Source organism: Myiozetetes cayanensis, unplaced genomic scaffold (genome assembly GCF_022539395.1).
Source record: "Myiozetetes cayanensis isolate MyiCay16 unplaced genomic scaffold, myiCay2020 scf5-8, whole genome shotgun sequence".
In the NCBI taxonomy this organism is placed as follows: Eukaryota; Metazoa; Chordata; class Aves; order Passeriformes; family Tyrannidae; genus Myiozetetes; species Myiozetetes cayanensis.
Window position 1 is genome coordinate 47,423,802 of NW_026087742.1, and position 18,612 is coordinate 47,442,413.

Genomic DNA, 18,612 nt, shown 5'->3' on the forward strand with positions numbered 1-18,612 from the left:
CGGCAGCGGCAGCCGGGCGGGCTGAGGCGGCCACGCGCGACGGGGGCCGGGGCTGCGCGGGCAGCGGGGGGCGCCGAGAACCGGGAGCGGCGGGAGCCGGCAGGTGAGAGCGGGGCTGGAGCCGCCTCCACCACGGGCCGGGTGGGGGCTGCGGCCGGTGGAGAGTGAGTGGCGGCCCCGGCCTGTCCCGGGCCCTTCGGTTGCGGGTGCGGCGGAGAGCGGGGAGGTGTCCCGGGTTCCGAAATGCCGACTGAGTATTTCATGTCAGTAGCTCCGCTCCCCCGTTAACCAGGGTCGCGCTCGGTGCGGCGCCGCGTGTGTCCGTGCGCACCCGCCCCTGGCACGGCTCCCCGCGCTCCAGCGATTAACTCCACTAACGCTTTCTTCCTCTGCAGTCTTTCCGTAGCGTATGGACCACTCTGGATGGGGATTAAGAACTGAGGAGGCAGTTTAAGCATAGCTTTATCTGAAAGAGCTGCGGTGTGGAAGGGCAGGACCGGCGCACTGGGCTGGACCAGCTGCTTGCCTTCCATTCATCCATCCACCCTTAGCCCCTCATTCCCACCCCCGTGGGATAGAGACTAGGCCTCTGTCTGCACCAAGTCCCTTCCCGAAGTCTTGCATCTCTTAGCTGCAGCTGTAATAAACACCATTAGTTTAAACCATATTAAACCACTGACTTTTTTTTTCCCAGAAAAACTGAATGTTTTGTCAGCAAAACACATAGCCTCTGTCGCTTGTCGTACACCCATAAAAGCATTTTGGATGAGAATGTTTAAGACAAGTTTGACTGAAGAAGAAACTTTTAGAACTTTCTGAACTTGCATCCTAGTTTATTTTGAAACTTCATCAGTTTTATCTTAATTTGCTTAGTCTGTGTTAGGCTTCTTTCAGGAAAGAAATTTGTGTTTGCTCCCCCCACCATGGAGATTTGCAATTCTGCCCACCACTGATAGGCTGTGATGTAGAGAGAGTTGCTTTCAGGTCCCTCTGAATGTCACCTCCTCCATCCAGCCCGTCAGTCGCACCACTTGCCTTGGTGTCATCCACAAACTCAGTGAGGGAGCACCCGATCCCACTGTCTGTGTCCCATTGCTAAAGACAGTAAATAGTATTGGTCCCAAAACAGGCCCTTGAGAGATGCCACTCGTTACTGGGTTTTGCTTAGGGCATAGAGCTTCAGCTGTTTGGATGTAGCCATCTAGCCAATCCCTTAGCCCTCTAACAGTTTGTCCATCAAACCATATCTCTCTCTCCAGTCCTTCACTTTTTCCTTGTTTTCTGTCTTCTGCCTTGTCAGCTTTGTAGGTCATTGGAGTTTTCATAGGCCAGTTTAACTCACTGGAATAGCAGAAAAACTTGTGCTTTACTGACTTTCCTGTGAGTTCAGTTATCTCGTGGAAAGTCTGATGAGTATGTGAGGTGTCAGGGAAGGTGACAGGAGAGAAATACAAGAGAGGACCCTGTAGTGAACTGTTAGATCACCTCATGTACTCAACGAAGCGTAACCATAGCATAATTATGCCATGTCCACAGCATATTTAGCATTACATTTTTCAGTATTCAGACTAAAAGAAGGAAAGTAGCATTTTAAATGCTTTAGAATGTAACCCAGTAAGTGTGAAAGTACATTCCTGTGTACTTTCCCATCTGTAATGCAGTTATTGCACATGGCTGCAATGGGTTGTTCCAGTACTTGGTGCAGCAGTCTTTGTTGTTTTTTGGTAGCTTTGTTGAGCTGATGCCAAATTTTCATACATTGTGCAAAGATCACCAATAACTTCCTGCAATGTTACAACCTCTTTGAAAAGTACAGGCAGGCCACTTAGTACCACTCTGCGTATCTAGTACTAGGCAGACCTGTTTTATTTGCTTTTTGTGTTTATGTGTTTGAACTGAAAGGATAATTAATCTTTTTTTAAAGTTACTATATTCACAAGAGGAATAAAATGTCTTTACTCCAATAGTACTGTAGTACTATTGCTGGGGGATGATAGCTGGGGGGAGGTATTGTACATCTCAGAACAATATTTAAGTTTTAAAAAGAAGAGCAGAAGTAACAGAGTCTGAACATAACCGAAGAAAAACCAACTTGCTTTCCTTTTGAGAAGGTTGATAGGGAAAACAGGGACTTGCAAAGGAATTAGAAGGAAAAACCTGCAACTTACTAGTGTTACTAACCTTTTAAGTGTGTATTTTATTTATGTGGTGAGAAATTTCTTGGAGAATTCCTGTCACATGAGCTATGTTTTTTATTTACAATGGAGAGCTGAGACTGCTTCAGGCCAAGGAATTGACTAAAAGTCCCTTGAAGCATAAAGTTACGTGTTTTAGAGTGTTATCTGGTATATCCTATGATATAGGTTGATATCTGTACAACTCGTAATTGTATAAAAAAATCAGCTTCCTGGCTAGACTAAATATATGATAATATAGTTGAGTTGCAGTGTGATAGTGCTGTTGCCACTGGGTGAAAAACTGGGAGTTCTTGCTTTTCCTTTGTAGTCCAACAAGTGTGCATACTTTTAGCTAATTCATTAACTTTCACCTTGCGTGAGCCCAGGACCGTACTTTTTCTTGTGCACCTTCTAGCATTACTTTGAAAGCTAAACACGTGTGCTAAGGCATGTGGGTTGATATTTTTATGCTCTTGCCTTCTATTACAACCATTAGTTTTATAAGTCAGGGTATACTGTCTCTACATGCTGCAGCCTGGTAATTCTGAGAAGTGCTGCTGAACACATTGAAAGTGTCAATGTGACACATCACCATCTCATTTTGACCTGCTCTTAAGTTGCGATTGGGGTCTGATTTGAAATGAGGAGTTGCATTGTTCTGCTGTGCTGTTTTTAATACATGCTCTGTTGATTTTTAGCATTCTGTCCAGTTGTGTAGGGTCTCTCCTTGCCAAATACTATAAATACATTTAGGTTGAACTGGTATTGGCACTGGTCTCAAAGAATGCCTTGAGAAATTTCCCTTTTTGGAAGGAACTAGAATCTGAGTTGGTGCTGTACTGTATGAAAGGGTTGAAAGGACATCATAGTGTGAGAGAGGATACTTTTCAGTGGAAGTATTGAAAAGGGAACAGTTGTGGCTGAAGGAAAGATGTTACATTGATGACTTTGCAATTCAGCTTAACTTAACTTCCTCATGCATCTTGAAGAGATACGTATTTATTCTAGTTAGTTCCACTGGAAGTCAGCAGGAGCGGAATTGGATCCCTGTATTCTACCCCCCTGTTTTGCTGGCTAATTCAAGGTGTAGTTAACCCCAGTGCCAGTGAAACAATGGACTTAAGGAGCTGCCTTCTGATGTGCACCTGGGTCGTACTGAAGTGGTGCTCCACAACTGAGTCTGTGTGTATGTGTGATAAGTGAGAAAAGAAGATTTTGACTCTGAATTTGAGAGTCGTTTGAAATACAAGATTCAGTGTCTATTGTAAAATATGCAGTGGAGTTACACAGTCATGAATACTGCGGAAGAGCTTTAGTTTGCTAGGAAGACTGTAACCTTGTTAAATTAACATTAGGAGAAATTTCCAAAAGTGGCAGTAGCAGCAGAATGTCCTTCTGTAGTTAAAAACTGTTATGTTTGCAGGACAAACTTCTGATAGTTTATTATGCAATAAATTCACTGTTTTGAAAGATGCAGCAGTGGGGTTTTTTTGGTTGGTGGTTTTTTTAATGTTCCTCAGCATCAACCTGTAGCCCCATGGGATCTTACTGTGGCCATTTTTAAACTTCATTCTTTCTGAGGGTTAGATGCAGTAAGGTGAGATGCCCAGCAAGACTTCTGCGTTTCTGCAAAGTATAAGACATCTACATTTCTGCACTTGGAAAATATATGAGACCTTGCAGTGCAAAGAATAAATAAGCTTGCAAATTCAAGACTTAAAGCTGTTAAATCTATTGTGTGACTTAATTTAAAGTTTTGAGTTCATAATCTGCACCGGAAAAAAAAAGTATTTTCTGAATTAATTTCCACAAATTATACAAGCTGCATTATTGTTGGTATTTTTTTTCCCCAAACTTCACCCTAATTTTTCTTTAATTGTTTTATTTACTTCTTATTTTTCAGGAGTCTTTGAAAAATCCTTAGTGGTCATGACATTGTTACAAGGGACATAAGTTAGCCAGTGGCTCAGAATGATGGATACCCAGAAGACTACAAATGGTTTGCAAGTGATTGGAGAAGGGACTGGTATAGGGAAATCGACACTCCACATGGTGGGGTATTTGGGAAAAGTCAGTTGAAACTTGTTTTACATATGTGCAAAGTTCATATTTTTCTCTGATTTGAGAGATTTTTAATTGGTCTTAATTTTACAAAAAAAATTCCCTAAATTATTTTCCACGGAAATCTATAACAATGGCGAAAGATTATTCTAAGTAAATCAGTGCCTCTGTTTTTTTTTACTGGCACTATTTTTAGAATTGTTTGAATTATTATGAAAATTTATTTGTCTTAAAAAGATCTGAGCTTGTGTTCTCTGGCAATAAGTGCCCTGTGGTTTAGTTCAAGTAATAAAATAAAATGTGCGTAACTGTGTTGTTAAAGATGCCTTATTTTAATATTTAAATAAAAATATAAATTTATTTAGAACATGCTACCATACAAATACATAAATACTAAAAAGGAAACCAATGTAGTTTACTTTTTTATACTGTATGGTATTATTTAAAAGTTGCACATTGTTTTTTTATCCTGATATGTATGTCTTACCTTTGGAGAATATAAGAAATGCATAAATTTATGCTGCTTTATCTTTCTTGGTTTATCTTTATTTTAGAACTGTAATCCTGTGGAAACAACTGCCCATGAGTATTGTCCAGTCTGCAAAGAGAAGGGTCAGATCCAAGCTTTACGGACTTACCGCATTAATTTTCAAGAGTCCATTTTTCTCTGTGAAAATCCTCAGGTATTACACTAATAAACAATTTTATTTGGCAATGCAGAGGCCTTTACCTTCAGTGGTTTCATGTCTCTAAATTCATGATTTTGGTGGTGGTAAGCAGACTATTGAAATAGGACCCCTTTCAGTCTGTATGCTTGAGGATATTTGCCTGTATATAGAAAAAACTCCATAATTAACCTTTGTACGGTGTTTAGGCATAGGTACTTACTCTAAAGAATTAAAAGAGTAAATTAAAATGAATAAAGGAGGGATTTGCTTATGTAACAAGGGAACACAAGTGGTACTAAATGAATCTTTGTACGAGTCAGAATAGAAGGTGAAAATTTGATGGTCCATGTAACTAATTCCTGATTCTTGCAGATGTGAGTGTCCCATTTTTCCTTCTTAAGTCTGGGAAATGCAAATGGGTTTGTAATTATAATTACAATTTTTTCTTTTATTTTTCCTTTCCTTTTTATGTTTAATTATCACTACTGATACATTTACTTCACAATTGCTTATGAGACAATGGTTGAGTAAAAGACACTTCCTGTCATATATGTGTTGAATATATGTATTGACTTAATTACAGTATCACTTTACAGAAGTCCTTAAGGCCAGGTTGGATGGAGCAACCTGGTCTTGTGAAAGGTGTCCCTGCCCATGGCAGGGGGGTTAGAACTAGATAGTTTGTAGGTTCCCTTTGAACCCAACCCATTTTATGATTCTACATTCTATTTTAACATTATGTTTTGTACCTATTTTTAGCTCTTGTTCTCCTGAAAGTGCTTTGTAGATTTCATTGTAACTTACTTTCTTTCCTTTAGTGTATCTACCCACTTGGTTATAAACCATTAGACAGCATAATTACTTCTGCTGGTTCAGAAAATCATCAAGCTCCATCTACTCATAAGAAAAGAAAATTGTGTGATACCAGTGACTTTTCTCCTGTTGAATCAGATCCAAAAAAAGCAAGAACTAATCATCTGGTAAATGCTGAGCACACTATTAATACAGACCCTATTGTGAAATGCTATCAGAATAGCTTATGTATTCCTAAGTCAAGCCTACGTGATGTATCACAAAATGACCAGCAGAAATCTAGTAACAATGTGGAGTCTTGCATGCAGAAGGTGGATTTTGAAACAACCACCAAGACCGACAACTATCAAGAAAGTTCACCCAAGACTTCTAGTCCCAAAGTGCAACTCTTGCCAAATTCTGAACTTTTATCAACATCTGAAATTTCGCTGGAAGAGGATAAAGGTTTCACTAATAACACAGATTTGTGTCTTCAGTGGAGAAACATACATAATCTCTGTTGGTTAGATTGCATTTTGTCAGCACTGGTACACCTAGAAACATTAAAACTTGCCCTAGCAGAAGAATGTAACAATGGAAAATGTTTACTCCAGAAACTCCTAACAAAATATAGTCAAGCAACTATGCTTCTGAAAACCTGTAAAAGGAGTAAAGTAAAAGGTGAGTAAATTTAGCTGCTGTTTCTTCTGGCCATGAATATGTGGAATTTAGTACAGTACACTTAAATATGCCTCCGTTCTATTTCAAGATCACAAAAGAATGAGTTACAATTCATTACCATGAATTTGCAGAGTAGTGTGCTTAATATAGCAGAATCCTAGTAACCTCTGAAATTGTTTCTCTTGGGGCAAACATACACTCTTTGAAGGCATCAAACACTGAGCTTCTCTTGAATTGTTTTGTCATGTCACAGGAAGATTTTGTGAATTATTTATGTAATTGAGCCTTTCTTTGTTTCCCTCCCCCTTGTTGGTTAGCACGTTAGGATGCTGTTCTAATATTAATCTTCACATTAATTTCTGTTGTGGTTTATATCCTTGTTTAAATAGGCAGTAGTTGCCTTATGACACCGAAATAGTAAAGCTGGGAACATATATTCTTTCCTGGCTCCAGCTATGCTCATGGAAGGAATGCCTCCCCTGGGGTCTGCAGGCTGCAGTGTAGATGGCAGTGCTTCCTAACCTGTCTCAGTCAAAAGTAGTCAAACATATTAACCTCGTTCATGTGGTCTGGGAAGGTTAACAGGGGGTTAACGGGTCAGGTCAGCTTAACAGGTTGGAGGACTGTAACCTCTGAGCACAGGTGTTGTGATGGGCAGCTCAGGGCAGCCTTCCAGCAGCACAGCTGGACTCAGAGGAGGATGTGTCACTGTAATCTGCTGGTGTGGTCTTTGATCGTTTTCTGTTCTGTGGATTCAGTTTAAAATTCTTAAACTAAGATCATGGTTTTTTCAGTCCTCTTGAACTGGACCATTGGTGTCATAAGTCTCAACTTCTAAGACATGATCTGTTAGGTAATTAAAGAGCTCCCTGGTTAGGCAGTACCTTTCATGAATTTCCATAGACATCCCATTGGAATATCTGTGTTTGAACATAGAGAGTGTAGTCCCAGAACAGCCTTAGGTAACTTGAAGAATGTCATGTCTTTCCAGGGAAAAAATTAGAGGTGTATCAAAAGTGGTTTAATTCATGTTACAGAGGTGAGGGGGCAGGGGGGGAACCAAAATATTCTGAAGTAGTTCATATACTCTGCTTGCCAGAAAGTCAGGATGTTTGAGTCAAGGTTTTCAGCTATTACTGGGAAGCCCTCTATCTTCATAGAACCTGTCTGAGATGTTTTTCCTTCCCCTTTGATGGGCTGTGTTTGCAAAGGAGCTCTGATGTGCAATAACCTTTAAATGGGAATGTTAACTATTGGAATATAGTGTTGAGAGAACCTAAACGTTTTCATTTCCAGGAATTGCTCCAAAACTGTGTTTGGTTAAAGTGAAGAGGGGATTGAATGAAGAGTATTGTTGTGGAGAAGAGGTGTAGAATTTTTTCTGCCTTTCTGTGTAGTTTTTCAGCATCTCATTCAGCTGCTTTTAAAAACAATAGAAAGCAATATAACTGCAAGAAGCTTCTCTTTTCCTTTTTTCTGTGCATAGAGTTTATATGTAATAAACAGTTTCAACAGCTATTCTAAGTACATCCTTTAATTTCTGCAGGTTATGATCATGATTGTGTAGTAGAAATTATGTTCTTGCTTGTGCTTAAAGAGTGTTTGTGTGGAAATACACAAATTGGCAAAATTAAAATACATAATAAGATACATGACATTATTGTATAACGTTAGAAAGTATGTAAGCAAATTTTTCTGCTTTTATTCTTAATGTTTAGGTTTTAAAGTTTGCACTTAATCTCTGAATCTGCAGGATTTGTAATATGTGGTCAGAGTATCCTTAAAAATTGTTACTATCTAGCTGTTGATGCGGCTCTTAGCCACAATTTAATCAGATCAAGTAGCTTTTAGTTAGCACACTGTAGTAAAATGTGAGTGACTTGTGTAAATTCTTCTTTAATTTTCAAATCAATTAATACCAAGAATTGACTGTTTTATCAAGTTTCAGGAAAGTATGGGTCAATATGAAAGGCATCAGTTTGCAGAGAAATCGAGTGCATGTTAGGGGTTACGTATGTGTATGAAAAGGTGGGAGTGTCACACATAAATACACAAAGCTGCATTTTTTTCTGTAGATGTTCTTCCAGAAGCAGAATCTCATCTCAATGAAGTCAGAAACGTAATGTTTACAGAGCTTCAGCCTCGGCTTAGGTGTGAATTGGGTAAGTACTTAGTGCAGCATCTCAGTATTTACTTACAGAAAACTCTATATGTAAAGCCTTTTATGTCAGTTCGTAAAAGTGTGTGTATACATATGCATGTAAGACAGTCTGGAAGTACATTTGCTTGAATTGGCAATGTACACATAGTTTATAGTATAATCAGCTGGTTTGTCCCTTGCCTGTTCTGACTTTTTAGAGAGCATATTCCCATATTTGTAATTATGCTGTAGTCATGAAATTGTCATTGATAACAACATAATAACATGGATCATTCCCTTTGCTGTGAGGATTAGAAACAGAACCTTGAAATGATAACTGAAGTTTAAATCCTAGCAATGAGCTTATTTTCTTCCTTTTTGAAGTACTGAAAAGTGATTTCAAATATTCAATGATGTTTTTTTCTGCCCCATCTTTGAAGGTAATATGGAGAATCCAGTGTTTGCACTCCATCTACTCTTACAGTTGGATCAACAAGCTGAGAAACTATTCTTGCATTCATTTTCATGGAAGTTTGAATGTGTATATTGTGGCTACAAATACCAGAACCGGTGAGATTTTTAAGTAGCTTCTATATGGCTGTTCTACCTCACATTTTAAAATCCATATATGATAGTTGGCTTTCTTCAGATTTGCAGGTTTTATAAAGCTTATGCTTGTTGGTGGAGTTGTACGTGATCCACTTTTTTAGGTTAGCATTTGCAAATAGTTTACTGCTATTTTGCTTCTTAAGAAACCATGTTATCAATTAAGAAAGAAATAATAGGTAACACCACAAGTCCGTGGCCACACTTGCTCTGGTATTTTGCTGAGAGTATTCAAGTTGTTGTGGTTCTGAAGAATATATGCCTAATACACTTTTCCTATTGAAGAAGACCTGTAATATTCATTTGGATTACAAAGAATCAGGGATTCTCTAACATAATATATCTATTTTAAAACAGTATTACAGGGAAGTAATTTTTTGAGAATTGATTTACTTCTGCGTAGCTGCAGGTACAAGCTAGTAATTTTGGCTCCTTTTAGAGTCAGCAGAAGAGGAGAGACACCTTCAGAAGACAGCTCACTTTATTTGAAAAACATCTGTTTCTCTCCACTGTCTTAGGTTTATACAATAAAATTCTAGATTCCCAAGTGAAATGAGATTAATGCTGTCTGTTGCTCTGACAGTTAATAGGTAGCCCTGGTTAATAGGATGTGCTCAATAGCCTTGGTTACATACTGTGCTTTTTTAAAACTTGAAAAATTTAGGTTAGGTTGAATATAATGGAAGTCCTTTCTGTGGCTAATGAATGAATACACTGTGTTACTTCACTTTAATATCCCATACATTGTATTTTTGTACAATATAACCTCTGCTATGAATGTACTGGTTTTTAAAAACAAGACCTTGTATAACGTGGATTCTGAGGTGATTTGTTACCGCTTTCTTCTCCTCTTGAGATTCCGTATTAGCTAGTAAATTATGTGGATCCTGCTACAAGCTCTGTCCTATGTTGGAAAGGAAACGGAGATAACATGAAAAGGGAAAAAGAGCAGATAATCAAATAATGTGAAACTGAAGGCCACAGAGCTGCTGAAAATAAATTGTGACTGATACTGTTTGGGAGAGCTGAATTCAGTGCCGACTTGGATGTGATGCAGTCACAGTGAATTTCACAGAAATGGCCTGAACGTTAATAGAATTTGGCTTTTATATAGAATTTGTTTTTATAACTTTTGTCTCCTGGTAAAGTGTGTATATTTATTGTTTTCTGATCTGTAACTCAGCTTACTCTATTTTTTTTTGTGTGTCCAGATTTGAGAAAACACTAACAACATTTGCAAATACAATCCCTGATTGGCATCCACTTAACGCTGTTCATATTGGACCATGTAATAACTGTGGTGATAGATCTCAAAGACGACAGATGATTTTGGAAAAGTAAGTTTGAATATGTGAACTTGAAAATAAAATGCATACAATTCTGACACTTAATTTATTGAATGTATGACTTTCAAAACCAAACTGTTATTTGGGTTTACAGAGATTCTAAACTTTAAAATCTGATAAATGTTCACTTTTTAATATTTTAGATCTTTCCTAAATGCTGAAATGGCAAATAGTGTTTAATAAACATGAAACATAGAACAGTGTTTAACATGCTGACCAGCACATGTGTTTGTTTGATATAAATACTTACATCAAGGAGTATAGACAAAAAAATTATATCCGGTGTCAGCCCCTACCATTGGTGAATAAAACTGTTGTTTGATCATTTGTTTACTAGTTTGACTCGGGAACAATATCCATTCCTACTGAGATTATGGCACAGTTTTCTCCTTTCTGTTTTTTTTTTATTCCCCTCCTCCCAGTTTTTCCTCACTCCCCAAATCCCTTATTTGGTGGTGTTTTTTCCCCTAATCTATAACAAAACAGAATATCCAGTTGGGATGTTCTTTTCCCTTGAGTACTGTGCAATCTGAAGAGTCCTGTGAGGAAGCAGAATAATAAGGGCAGAACCACATACTCTTAGAGATGCCTTACTTTTTCATTAGGAACTTTTGCCACTGTTTTATTGTAATAAACTGGTTTTTTATTGTTTCTTTGTCAGAGTACCTTCAATATTAATGTTACATTTTGTGGAAGGCTTGCCACATAACAACTTGAAGAAATACTCGTTTCAATTTGAGGAAGACACTTACCAAATAACATCTATTATTCGATATCAGACAGATAAGAAGCACTTCATAGCCTGGTGTTTGAATCCTGATGGTAAGAATCACAGAATGGGTAAGGTTGGAAGGGACCACAGTGGGTCACCTGATCCAACCTCGCTGCTCAAGCAGGGCCATCATAGAGCACATAATATGGACTTGTGCCCAGATGGTTCCTGAATTTCTCCAGTGATGTTACTGAATATCTCCAGTGATGGAGGCTCCACAACCTCTCTGGGCAACCTGTTCCAGTGCTCACTCACCCGCACAGTAAAGAAGTGGTGGAACTTCCTGTGCATCAGTTGCTGCCCTTTGCTTCTTGTCCTATTGCTTGGCACCGCTGAGGGAAGCCTGGCGCCATCCTTCTTGATACTCTCCCTTCAGATACTTATAGACATTGATGAGGTCCCCTGTCAGTCATCTCCTAGAGGCTGAACAGGCCCGGCTCCCTCAGCCTTTCCTCGTGAGATATAGGCAGGTAGAGTTTATAGTTCTTATCTTCATAATACTTCGTAAATCTACATGCAATACTGTTTTATGGGTTAGTGCAGTAGTCTCAACAGTCGATATATGATAACAAAGATTTGTCTGCATTCTAAACTTCGTATTAAAATGTGACTAATTGGGGAACTTGTTACTCAAAGTGAAGGTTTAGGTTTGATTTAACTGATTTGTTCATCACCCTGCAGTGCACTCACTGGCAAAAGTAACTTGGCTAGGATTTTTTCCTCTCATAACTTTGTAAAAGTTAAAAGATTCAGTCTGACCATGACTGTGGGACAAACAGTATTGGTTATGGTTATTTTGAAACCAGAGATTGATCCATTGGCTGGAAGTGAGGACACCTATGGAACTATGAGCATTAATGAAGTTTCTTTTTATTTCTGAACTTTACGGCACCTGAGGAGTGGGAGGCACAAATCCTTGTTAGAAACTTTACTAATGTTAAGATGGATAGAAACTCCATAATCAGAGAAGGTGAAAAGTTGATATTTTGATACTCATGCTTCTGTAGAGAGAATGGAGTACAGTCTTATGATGTGTTGTGACAACATGAAAATTGTCTAAATCATACTGCCAGAGTTTAAGAAATAAAAGAGGAAGCAGCTGGGAAATGCATAGTTAAGAGCCTCCTATACATTATACATATCTATTTTTAAGTTCTTAAAGCTGTAAAAGATTTGTTCATGATCCATGAACAAATTGCAGATGATGACACAAGAGTATTAAAATGAGCAGTTTCTCTTAAACCCCCATGCTTCCCACCCTGGCAATGTAAAGATCTACAGAGGAACTTAATTTGAGAGGTGGTTCTTACCTCAGACCTGTGAGGGTATTTTCAGACAAGATGTCTCAGCCAAAAATCCCTTAGCTTTGTTTTATGTTTGACCTACTCTGACTTGTAATAATACTGCTGCAAGTTCTGCTTGTGTTTGATCTTTTTACAGTGGAAGTCTCCCAGTTTTCTCTTTAGAAAAACCCTCCATTTTTTGCTAGTCAAGGGAATGGGTTAATAAAAGTACTTGACAAGTGTGAGGATAGTGACTTCAACTTTAAAAGTCTCTGAGTCTCTACACTGGTTGCTGTTTATTTTTCAGGAACTTGGCTTGAATGTGATGATTTAAAGGGGCCATATTGCAAGAGACATAAAAGATTTGAAGTTCCTTCTTCAGAGATTCATATTGCTATCTGGGAAAAGAAAACATCCCATGTGCCAGAAGAACTGAATTCACAGTTCCAGAGTAAAAATATTGAAGATTTTCCTCTTAATAACATACAGTCAAATTCCATGGTGTTGCACTGTGGTTTTGATAACACTGTAGGCAAAACATCTGCAGAACACTGCAAAGAGGATTCTGTGAGAACCCCAGAGAAGAAACAGCAGCAAGTTGCTGAGGATGAAAGTATTGTTCATAATGGTTTAGAAAATCTGGCACACAGTGATCTCATAACACTGATGCTTGAAGAAGTTCAAATTGACTCGGAAGGTAAATCGCTGCCAAATGGACAGGGGGTGGGAAATAGCCCTATTGTTGAAATGGGCACACCACAACAGCAGGAACCAGCTTTCTCACTTAACACTCCATATACAGGAGAGTTTGCTGGAACCAGTCTAGCTATGAACAATAAATGCATGTTATATGAAAATTCCAACATTTGCTTACCTCTAGAAGAGTTGAACCCAGCAACTATTACTCCTCCTGTTGCTAAAAAACATAACCCTGACTCGTCTGACTCATCACTTGCTCAAAGAACAGATGACAGAACTAATTTAGCTAACAGAGAACATGGATTAAATTCAGAACTACAGCTAAACAAGAAATTGTCAGCAGTAGAAAATACTATACAAAAGTCACCTGACTTGAGATATGCAAGCAAAACTGTCATTAATTCTCAAGTTGGCAGTTCTTCTTCTGCAAATGATTCTGTTCAGCCTTCACACAAAGACCAAAAAAGAGGATTTGTAGGAAGCTGGGTAAAGAAATTATTAAGCAAGAATACTTCCTTTATGCCTTCAAGTGCCTCAGCTCTCAAGAATGAGAGAAGTTGCAAAACTCCCTCAATGCAAAAAGTAAGTGAAGTGCGGCTGCCAGTTAAGGGTGCAAGTAATTTTGGTGGATTTCAAAGCAGAGGTACAAACAAAACAACTGAGACCCCAAAGTCACTGGCTCCTCAGAGTAATAATAGTCATCCTTTATCAAATTACAAAGGATTTTCTCAAAGCACTCGTCTTCCAACAGCAAGGCATACCACTATTGCTGGTCCAACTTGGAGTAAGTCAGGAAGTACATTGGGTACCTCAGGTAAAGTGACTCAGTGCCATTCACTTGACTGTAACTCTGGGAAGGCAGAAGAGTCAGATAGCGACAAAACAAAAAAACTTCGCCAGAAACTGTTAAAAAAACTGAATGCTAAAAAGAAGAAGTTGGCTTCACTGGATAGACTAGCAGTGGAACAGAAGAAACAGGAAAAACCTGTGAGCGGTGACATAAGCACCCCATCGCAGATTGAATCTCAAAACGACAGTGAAATATTGCAGAGCTTTTTAAGGGAACTGCAGTATCAGATCGATGCCACAAATAATGACGCTGAATTTAATGCAAACTCTGTGTCAAGGTGCACTGCCCATAGTAACACTGATGAAATACTGGCAGAGTTACTGTCCCCTGCTTCAACTGTTGCTTCCTTAGAGGCTCTAAAAAGTGAGGATGAATGCATGTATATGGAGATGGTGGATAGCAGTGTTGCAACAACAGGGTCTGATGAGAAGACCAGTGTGCCACATGCGGCAGTGACAAGTGAGGACCACAATTACTACAGTCCTGTAAAGGACACTAGTTTGGAACTTGATGCAATAAACAAACCCAGTGGGAAAAAACTTGCTTTTGAAAGTCCTACAAGGGAAGATATCCTTGAAGACCTGTTCTCCATTTCAGCACCAAGCTCAATGGCAGGCGACATAGATTTACCTCATTTTGATGAAACCCTGTTTGAAACTTGGTAAACATTCAGTTTCTTGGTTTTAAGTGGGTTTTTTCAGTATTATGTATATTTTGAAACAAAGCACTACTAAGTTATATTTTCTAATTAGTTTAATTGCACACTGGCTGTACTTGAACAATTTACATTTGATGTATTTTTTTCTTAAAATTTTATTGTAACAAGCAAATGAGGTTTTAATGAATTTCATTGTTCTGAGAAGCAGTTATTTTAGCTGTCAGATATGATGGTTTTTAATTAGAAGCTCCTATGAATCTTAATTTTTGCTGCTTTAAATATGGAAAACATCCATACTTTAGTGAGTTTGAGAAATAATAAACTTCAGTAGTCTTAATGATGCAATGGTGTACATAATATTTATGTAGTATTGATTTATTTTACAGGATCACTTCTGAATATCTGACATTAAAAAAAGTTTAAATACCTTCTGTAGTCAGGTAATTTTGCATCCTTTGTTATGAAGACTGTAACATTCTAAACTCGAAGCTGACATTCTGTTAGGCTGGCATTCAGCTCTTTACAGAATTACTGTTCTACAAGCTAATGGTGATGTACATACCCCTTGGATCCAAGGAAGGATGGATACATGATAGAAATTTTCCTACTTAAAGTTACAGCACGTACAGAGATTTCATCCTGGCTAACTGCGAATGTAATTTGGCAGGATATGCTTCTGAGGCAGGTTGCTTTTTTAGGTAAAATTGGTAACATTCAGTCGAGAGTTTACATCACTAAGAAGGAATAACAGATGTACCTTTTAGTTGTTCATAGCTGCAAAATCATTAATAAAACAAAGATTTCTAAGAACCAGTTTAACTGCAGGTTAATACCTATAACCATTGACACTAGGATTTTGTCATGACTAGAGCAGTGCACCCCTGTCCATATGTGAGAGTGCCAAGGAGAGGCAAGGTCAACAGGAAGAAAGTAATGGGAAAATGTAGCAAAGCAGCAGTGACTAAGCAGAGGGATTCACACCTCAGTATTTCTGGATTTGTATAGATTTGTTTTTGCTAGATGGGAATATTTTAAACGCATAGACACAGAGCTGAGGGTATTATGTGCCAAGTTAAAATAGCTGTACATTTTTCTTGTTCTCAGAAATAACAAAGATTTTATCAGCAAGTCTTTGTATCAGCCATTTTTAGAGGTGTTCTGCATTTTTGCATTGTTTTAGATTCCAAGTTCAAAACATTAAGTCGTCAGACTTACTTTTCTGATAGGTGCAGTTGAACATAATTGTTATTACAAGGCATGGCTGCAAATTTTAATGGTCTTAGATTGTTTGAACTAGGTTCAAAAAGTGTTTGAAAAAACTGTCGGTGGCCCTAAACTCACCATGTCATTTCTGCTGCAGTTGCGTACATTGTAATCAAACTGGTACTTCAGGCAGTGAATGGTTTAATTCTTGAAATACAAGTCTGTGAAGAACTTGAGCTCCTTCTTTGTTTTAAGTACTGTAATTGGTAATGTTACAATAGAAAACAAATCATTGGATTCTGAATGTTAAGTGCCGGTGTACTGCTGGTGAAATGTTTGCCTGTTTGTGAATTCCCTGATCAAAAAAAAGCTGACCAAAATTAGAGTTTGATTTATACGATAATAAAATAGGTGCCTCTGCAAGACTTGAGGAAGGTGATGGCATTTCCGTGTGGAGTTTTCCAGGCAGTGATGTATGCAAACCACTAAAAGGCAGCGTCTTTCCCAGCCCCAGCTGTTTGTGCTGGAGCAGTGGGGAGCTGCCTTTAAGTGTTGGTACCATCAGAAACTGACTGGGTTGCAGCGACCGTGCAGCAACCTGTGCAGTGGGAGCTCCTTCACCGCTGGCTCAGGACATGACACAGACCCAGGGGTGAGTAAAGCAGCGAGCCAGGGGTTGGCAATGCAGAATGCATAGGGCAACAGGAGGAAAACACCCTGATAGAGGATGAGAAAGTCCTGGTGGTAAGGATTATAATGAGGTTAACAGCAGAGGAAGGGGGCTTTGGGGACACACCTGCTGTGAAGATACACCTAGACAGAGGCAAGGACCTCTGGTCACCACTGGCAGCCCCTCTGCAAACTGACTTTGGGACATCTTGGTCTGCAGCTGCGTGGGATTCAGTGTGGATACACATATATATAGAAGCTCCAAGAGCAAATAAATAGCACTTGAGATTAACTATGAAAATAAATCTGTTACTGCTGCATGTTCCTGGCTGCCTTTTTTTAAACTAAAGATGATACTGTGTAGATTTGTTTGTTTCCATAAATGTTCTTCTGCCTCTCACTTGCCTGTGCGGGTGAGAATTCAGCTGAGATTGAATGAAAACCCCATGACCAAAGAAACTGTTTGGAATTTGGTGGTTACTGGACATTTATAATTGAGACTAGTTTTAAAATGCAGCTTCTTATTTGCCACAAAGAGAATACAAAGTATTGTAGTAGTTTTTGTCAGTTAGAAATACACTAAGTAGGCAGAGAGCAAACAGAGTTTAGCAATCGAAGTTAGTCACTGTATCAGTGTTCTAGGGTAAAGTTCTGAAAGTCTAATGGCTTTAAGCTCTGCCATCTTCACCACTAAACCATGTCTCCAAGTGCCACATCTACACGTTTTTTGAATGCTTCCAGGGACAGTGACTCCACCACTTCCCTGGGCAGCCTCTTCCCGTCCTTGACAACCTCTTTGGTGAAGAGATTTTTCCTGATACCTAATCTACACCTCCCCTGGTGCAACTTGAGGCCATTTTCTCTCTGTCACTTACTACCTGTGAGAAGAGGCCAACGCCCACTTGGCTGCACTCTCAGGTGTTTGTAGAGAGTGATCAGGTTAGCCACCCCCACCCCCGGGGCCGCCTTTTCTCCAGGCTAAACAACCCCCGCTCCCTCAGTCACTCCTCATCAGACTCAGGCTCCAGACCCTTCCCCAGCACTGTGGCCCTTCTCTGGACATGCTCCAGCACCTCAATGTCTCTCCTGTAGTATGGGGCCCAAAACTAGACGTGGTATTCCAGGTGCAGCCTCCCCAGTGCAGAGTACAGGGAGGAACAATCACTGCCCTGGTCCTGCTGGCCACACTATTGCTGACACAGGCCAGGATGCCATCGGCCACCCGGACACTCTGCTGGCTCGTGTTCAGCTGCTGTCGATTAGCATCCCCAGGTTGTTTTCCTGCAGGCAGCTTTCCAGGCACTCTTCTCCAAGACTGCAGCGCTGCATGGGATTGTTGTAACCCAAATGCAGGACCTGGCACTTGGCCTCATTGAACCTCATTCAGTTGGGCTCAGCCCCATCGATCCAACCTGTCCAGATGCATCTGTGGAGCCTTATCAGTCTGTGTCTTCTGATTTGGGAAAGGCACAGTCATGGCACTTAGAGTTCAGAATCAGCTCTGGGGAGATAGCACTCTGATTCACATCTTACTACTTGATGATACATTCAATCAGAGAGTACAGGGTGGGAAAAAGAGCCGCCTTTTCACGTCCTGCCTACAACAAACAAGCAGATATGCATAGGAGCTGCCTAGATGGATTTTTAGCTGTATACCTGCTAGAGCACTGTTCTAGAAATGCACTGCAGTGCTGATTACAAATCTGATTTTGATTTTTTTCATGGCAGGCTATTGCCATTTGTTCTTCCAGCACTGGTTTTTACTTTAAGTAATTATTCCCTTCCTGACAATGTATCTATGAGAGCAATTGTGTCCTGTCTTGTGTTCCTTTTGCAAAGCTGAACAGCTGCTATTCCTGATGTGAACCTCTTCGTACTCAGAGCCAAGCATGTTAGCTTTCTAGCAGTTCATGCAGCTCTTAAGTGTGTGCTGTGCTTTGAAGTCTGCCAGGATTTGGTCTTGGAGTGGAAGAACTTACAGCCTAAGACAGTGTGCGGACAGAACAA

At 39.5% G+C, this 18,612-nt stretch overlaps 1 protein-coding gene across 2 annotated transcripts; it reads left to right on the top strand.

Moving 5' to 3' along the window:
* The first annotated feature begins 35 nt into the window (after positions 1 to 35).
* USPL1 (ubiquitin specific peptidase like 1) lies at positions 36 to 16,958 on the top strand. Of its 2 annotated transcripts, none has more exons than XM_050331370.1 (8): positions 36 to 103; positions 4,793 to 4,921; positions 5,725 to 6,379; positions 8,455 to 8,541; positions 8,960 to 9,089; positions 10,337 to 10,462; positions 11,133 to 11,293; positions 12,834 to 16,958. In XM_050331370.1, exons 3-8 carry the CDS (start codon positions 6,022 to 6,024, stop codon positions 14,738 to 14,740), a joined length of 2,769 nt encoding a protein of 922 aa, XP_050187327.1. In that variant the 5' UTR covers positions 36 to 103; positions 4,793 to 4,921; positions 5,725 to 6,021; the 3' UTR covers positions 14,741 to 16,958. The 2 variants fall into 2 exon arrangements, with proteins under 2 accessions (XP_050187327.1, XP_050187326.1); XM_050331369.1 differs by lacking the exon at positions 36 to 103 and adding an exon at positions 148 to 4,247.
* The last annotated feature ends 1,654 nt before the right edge of the window (positions 16,959 to 18,612 follow it).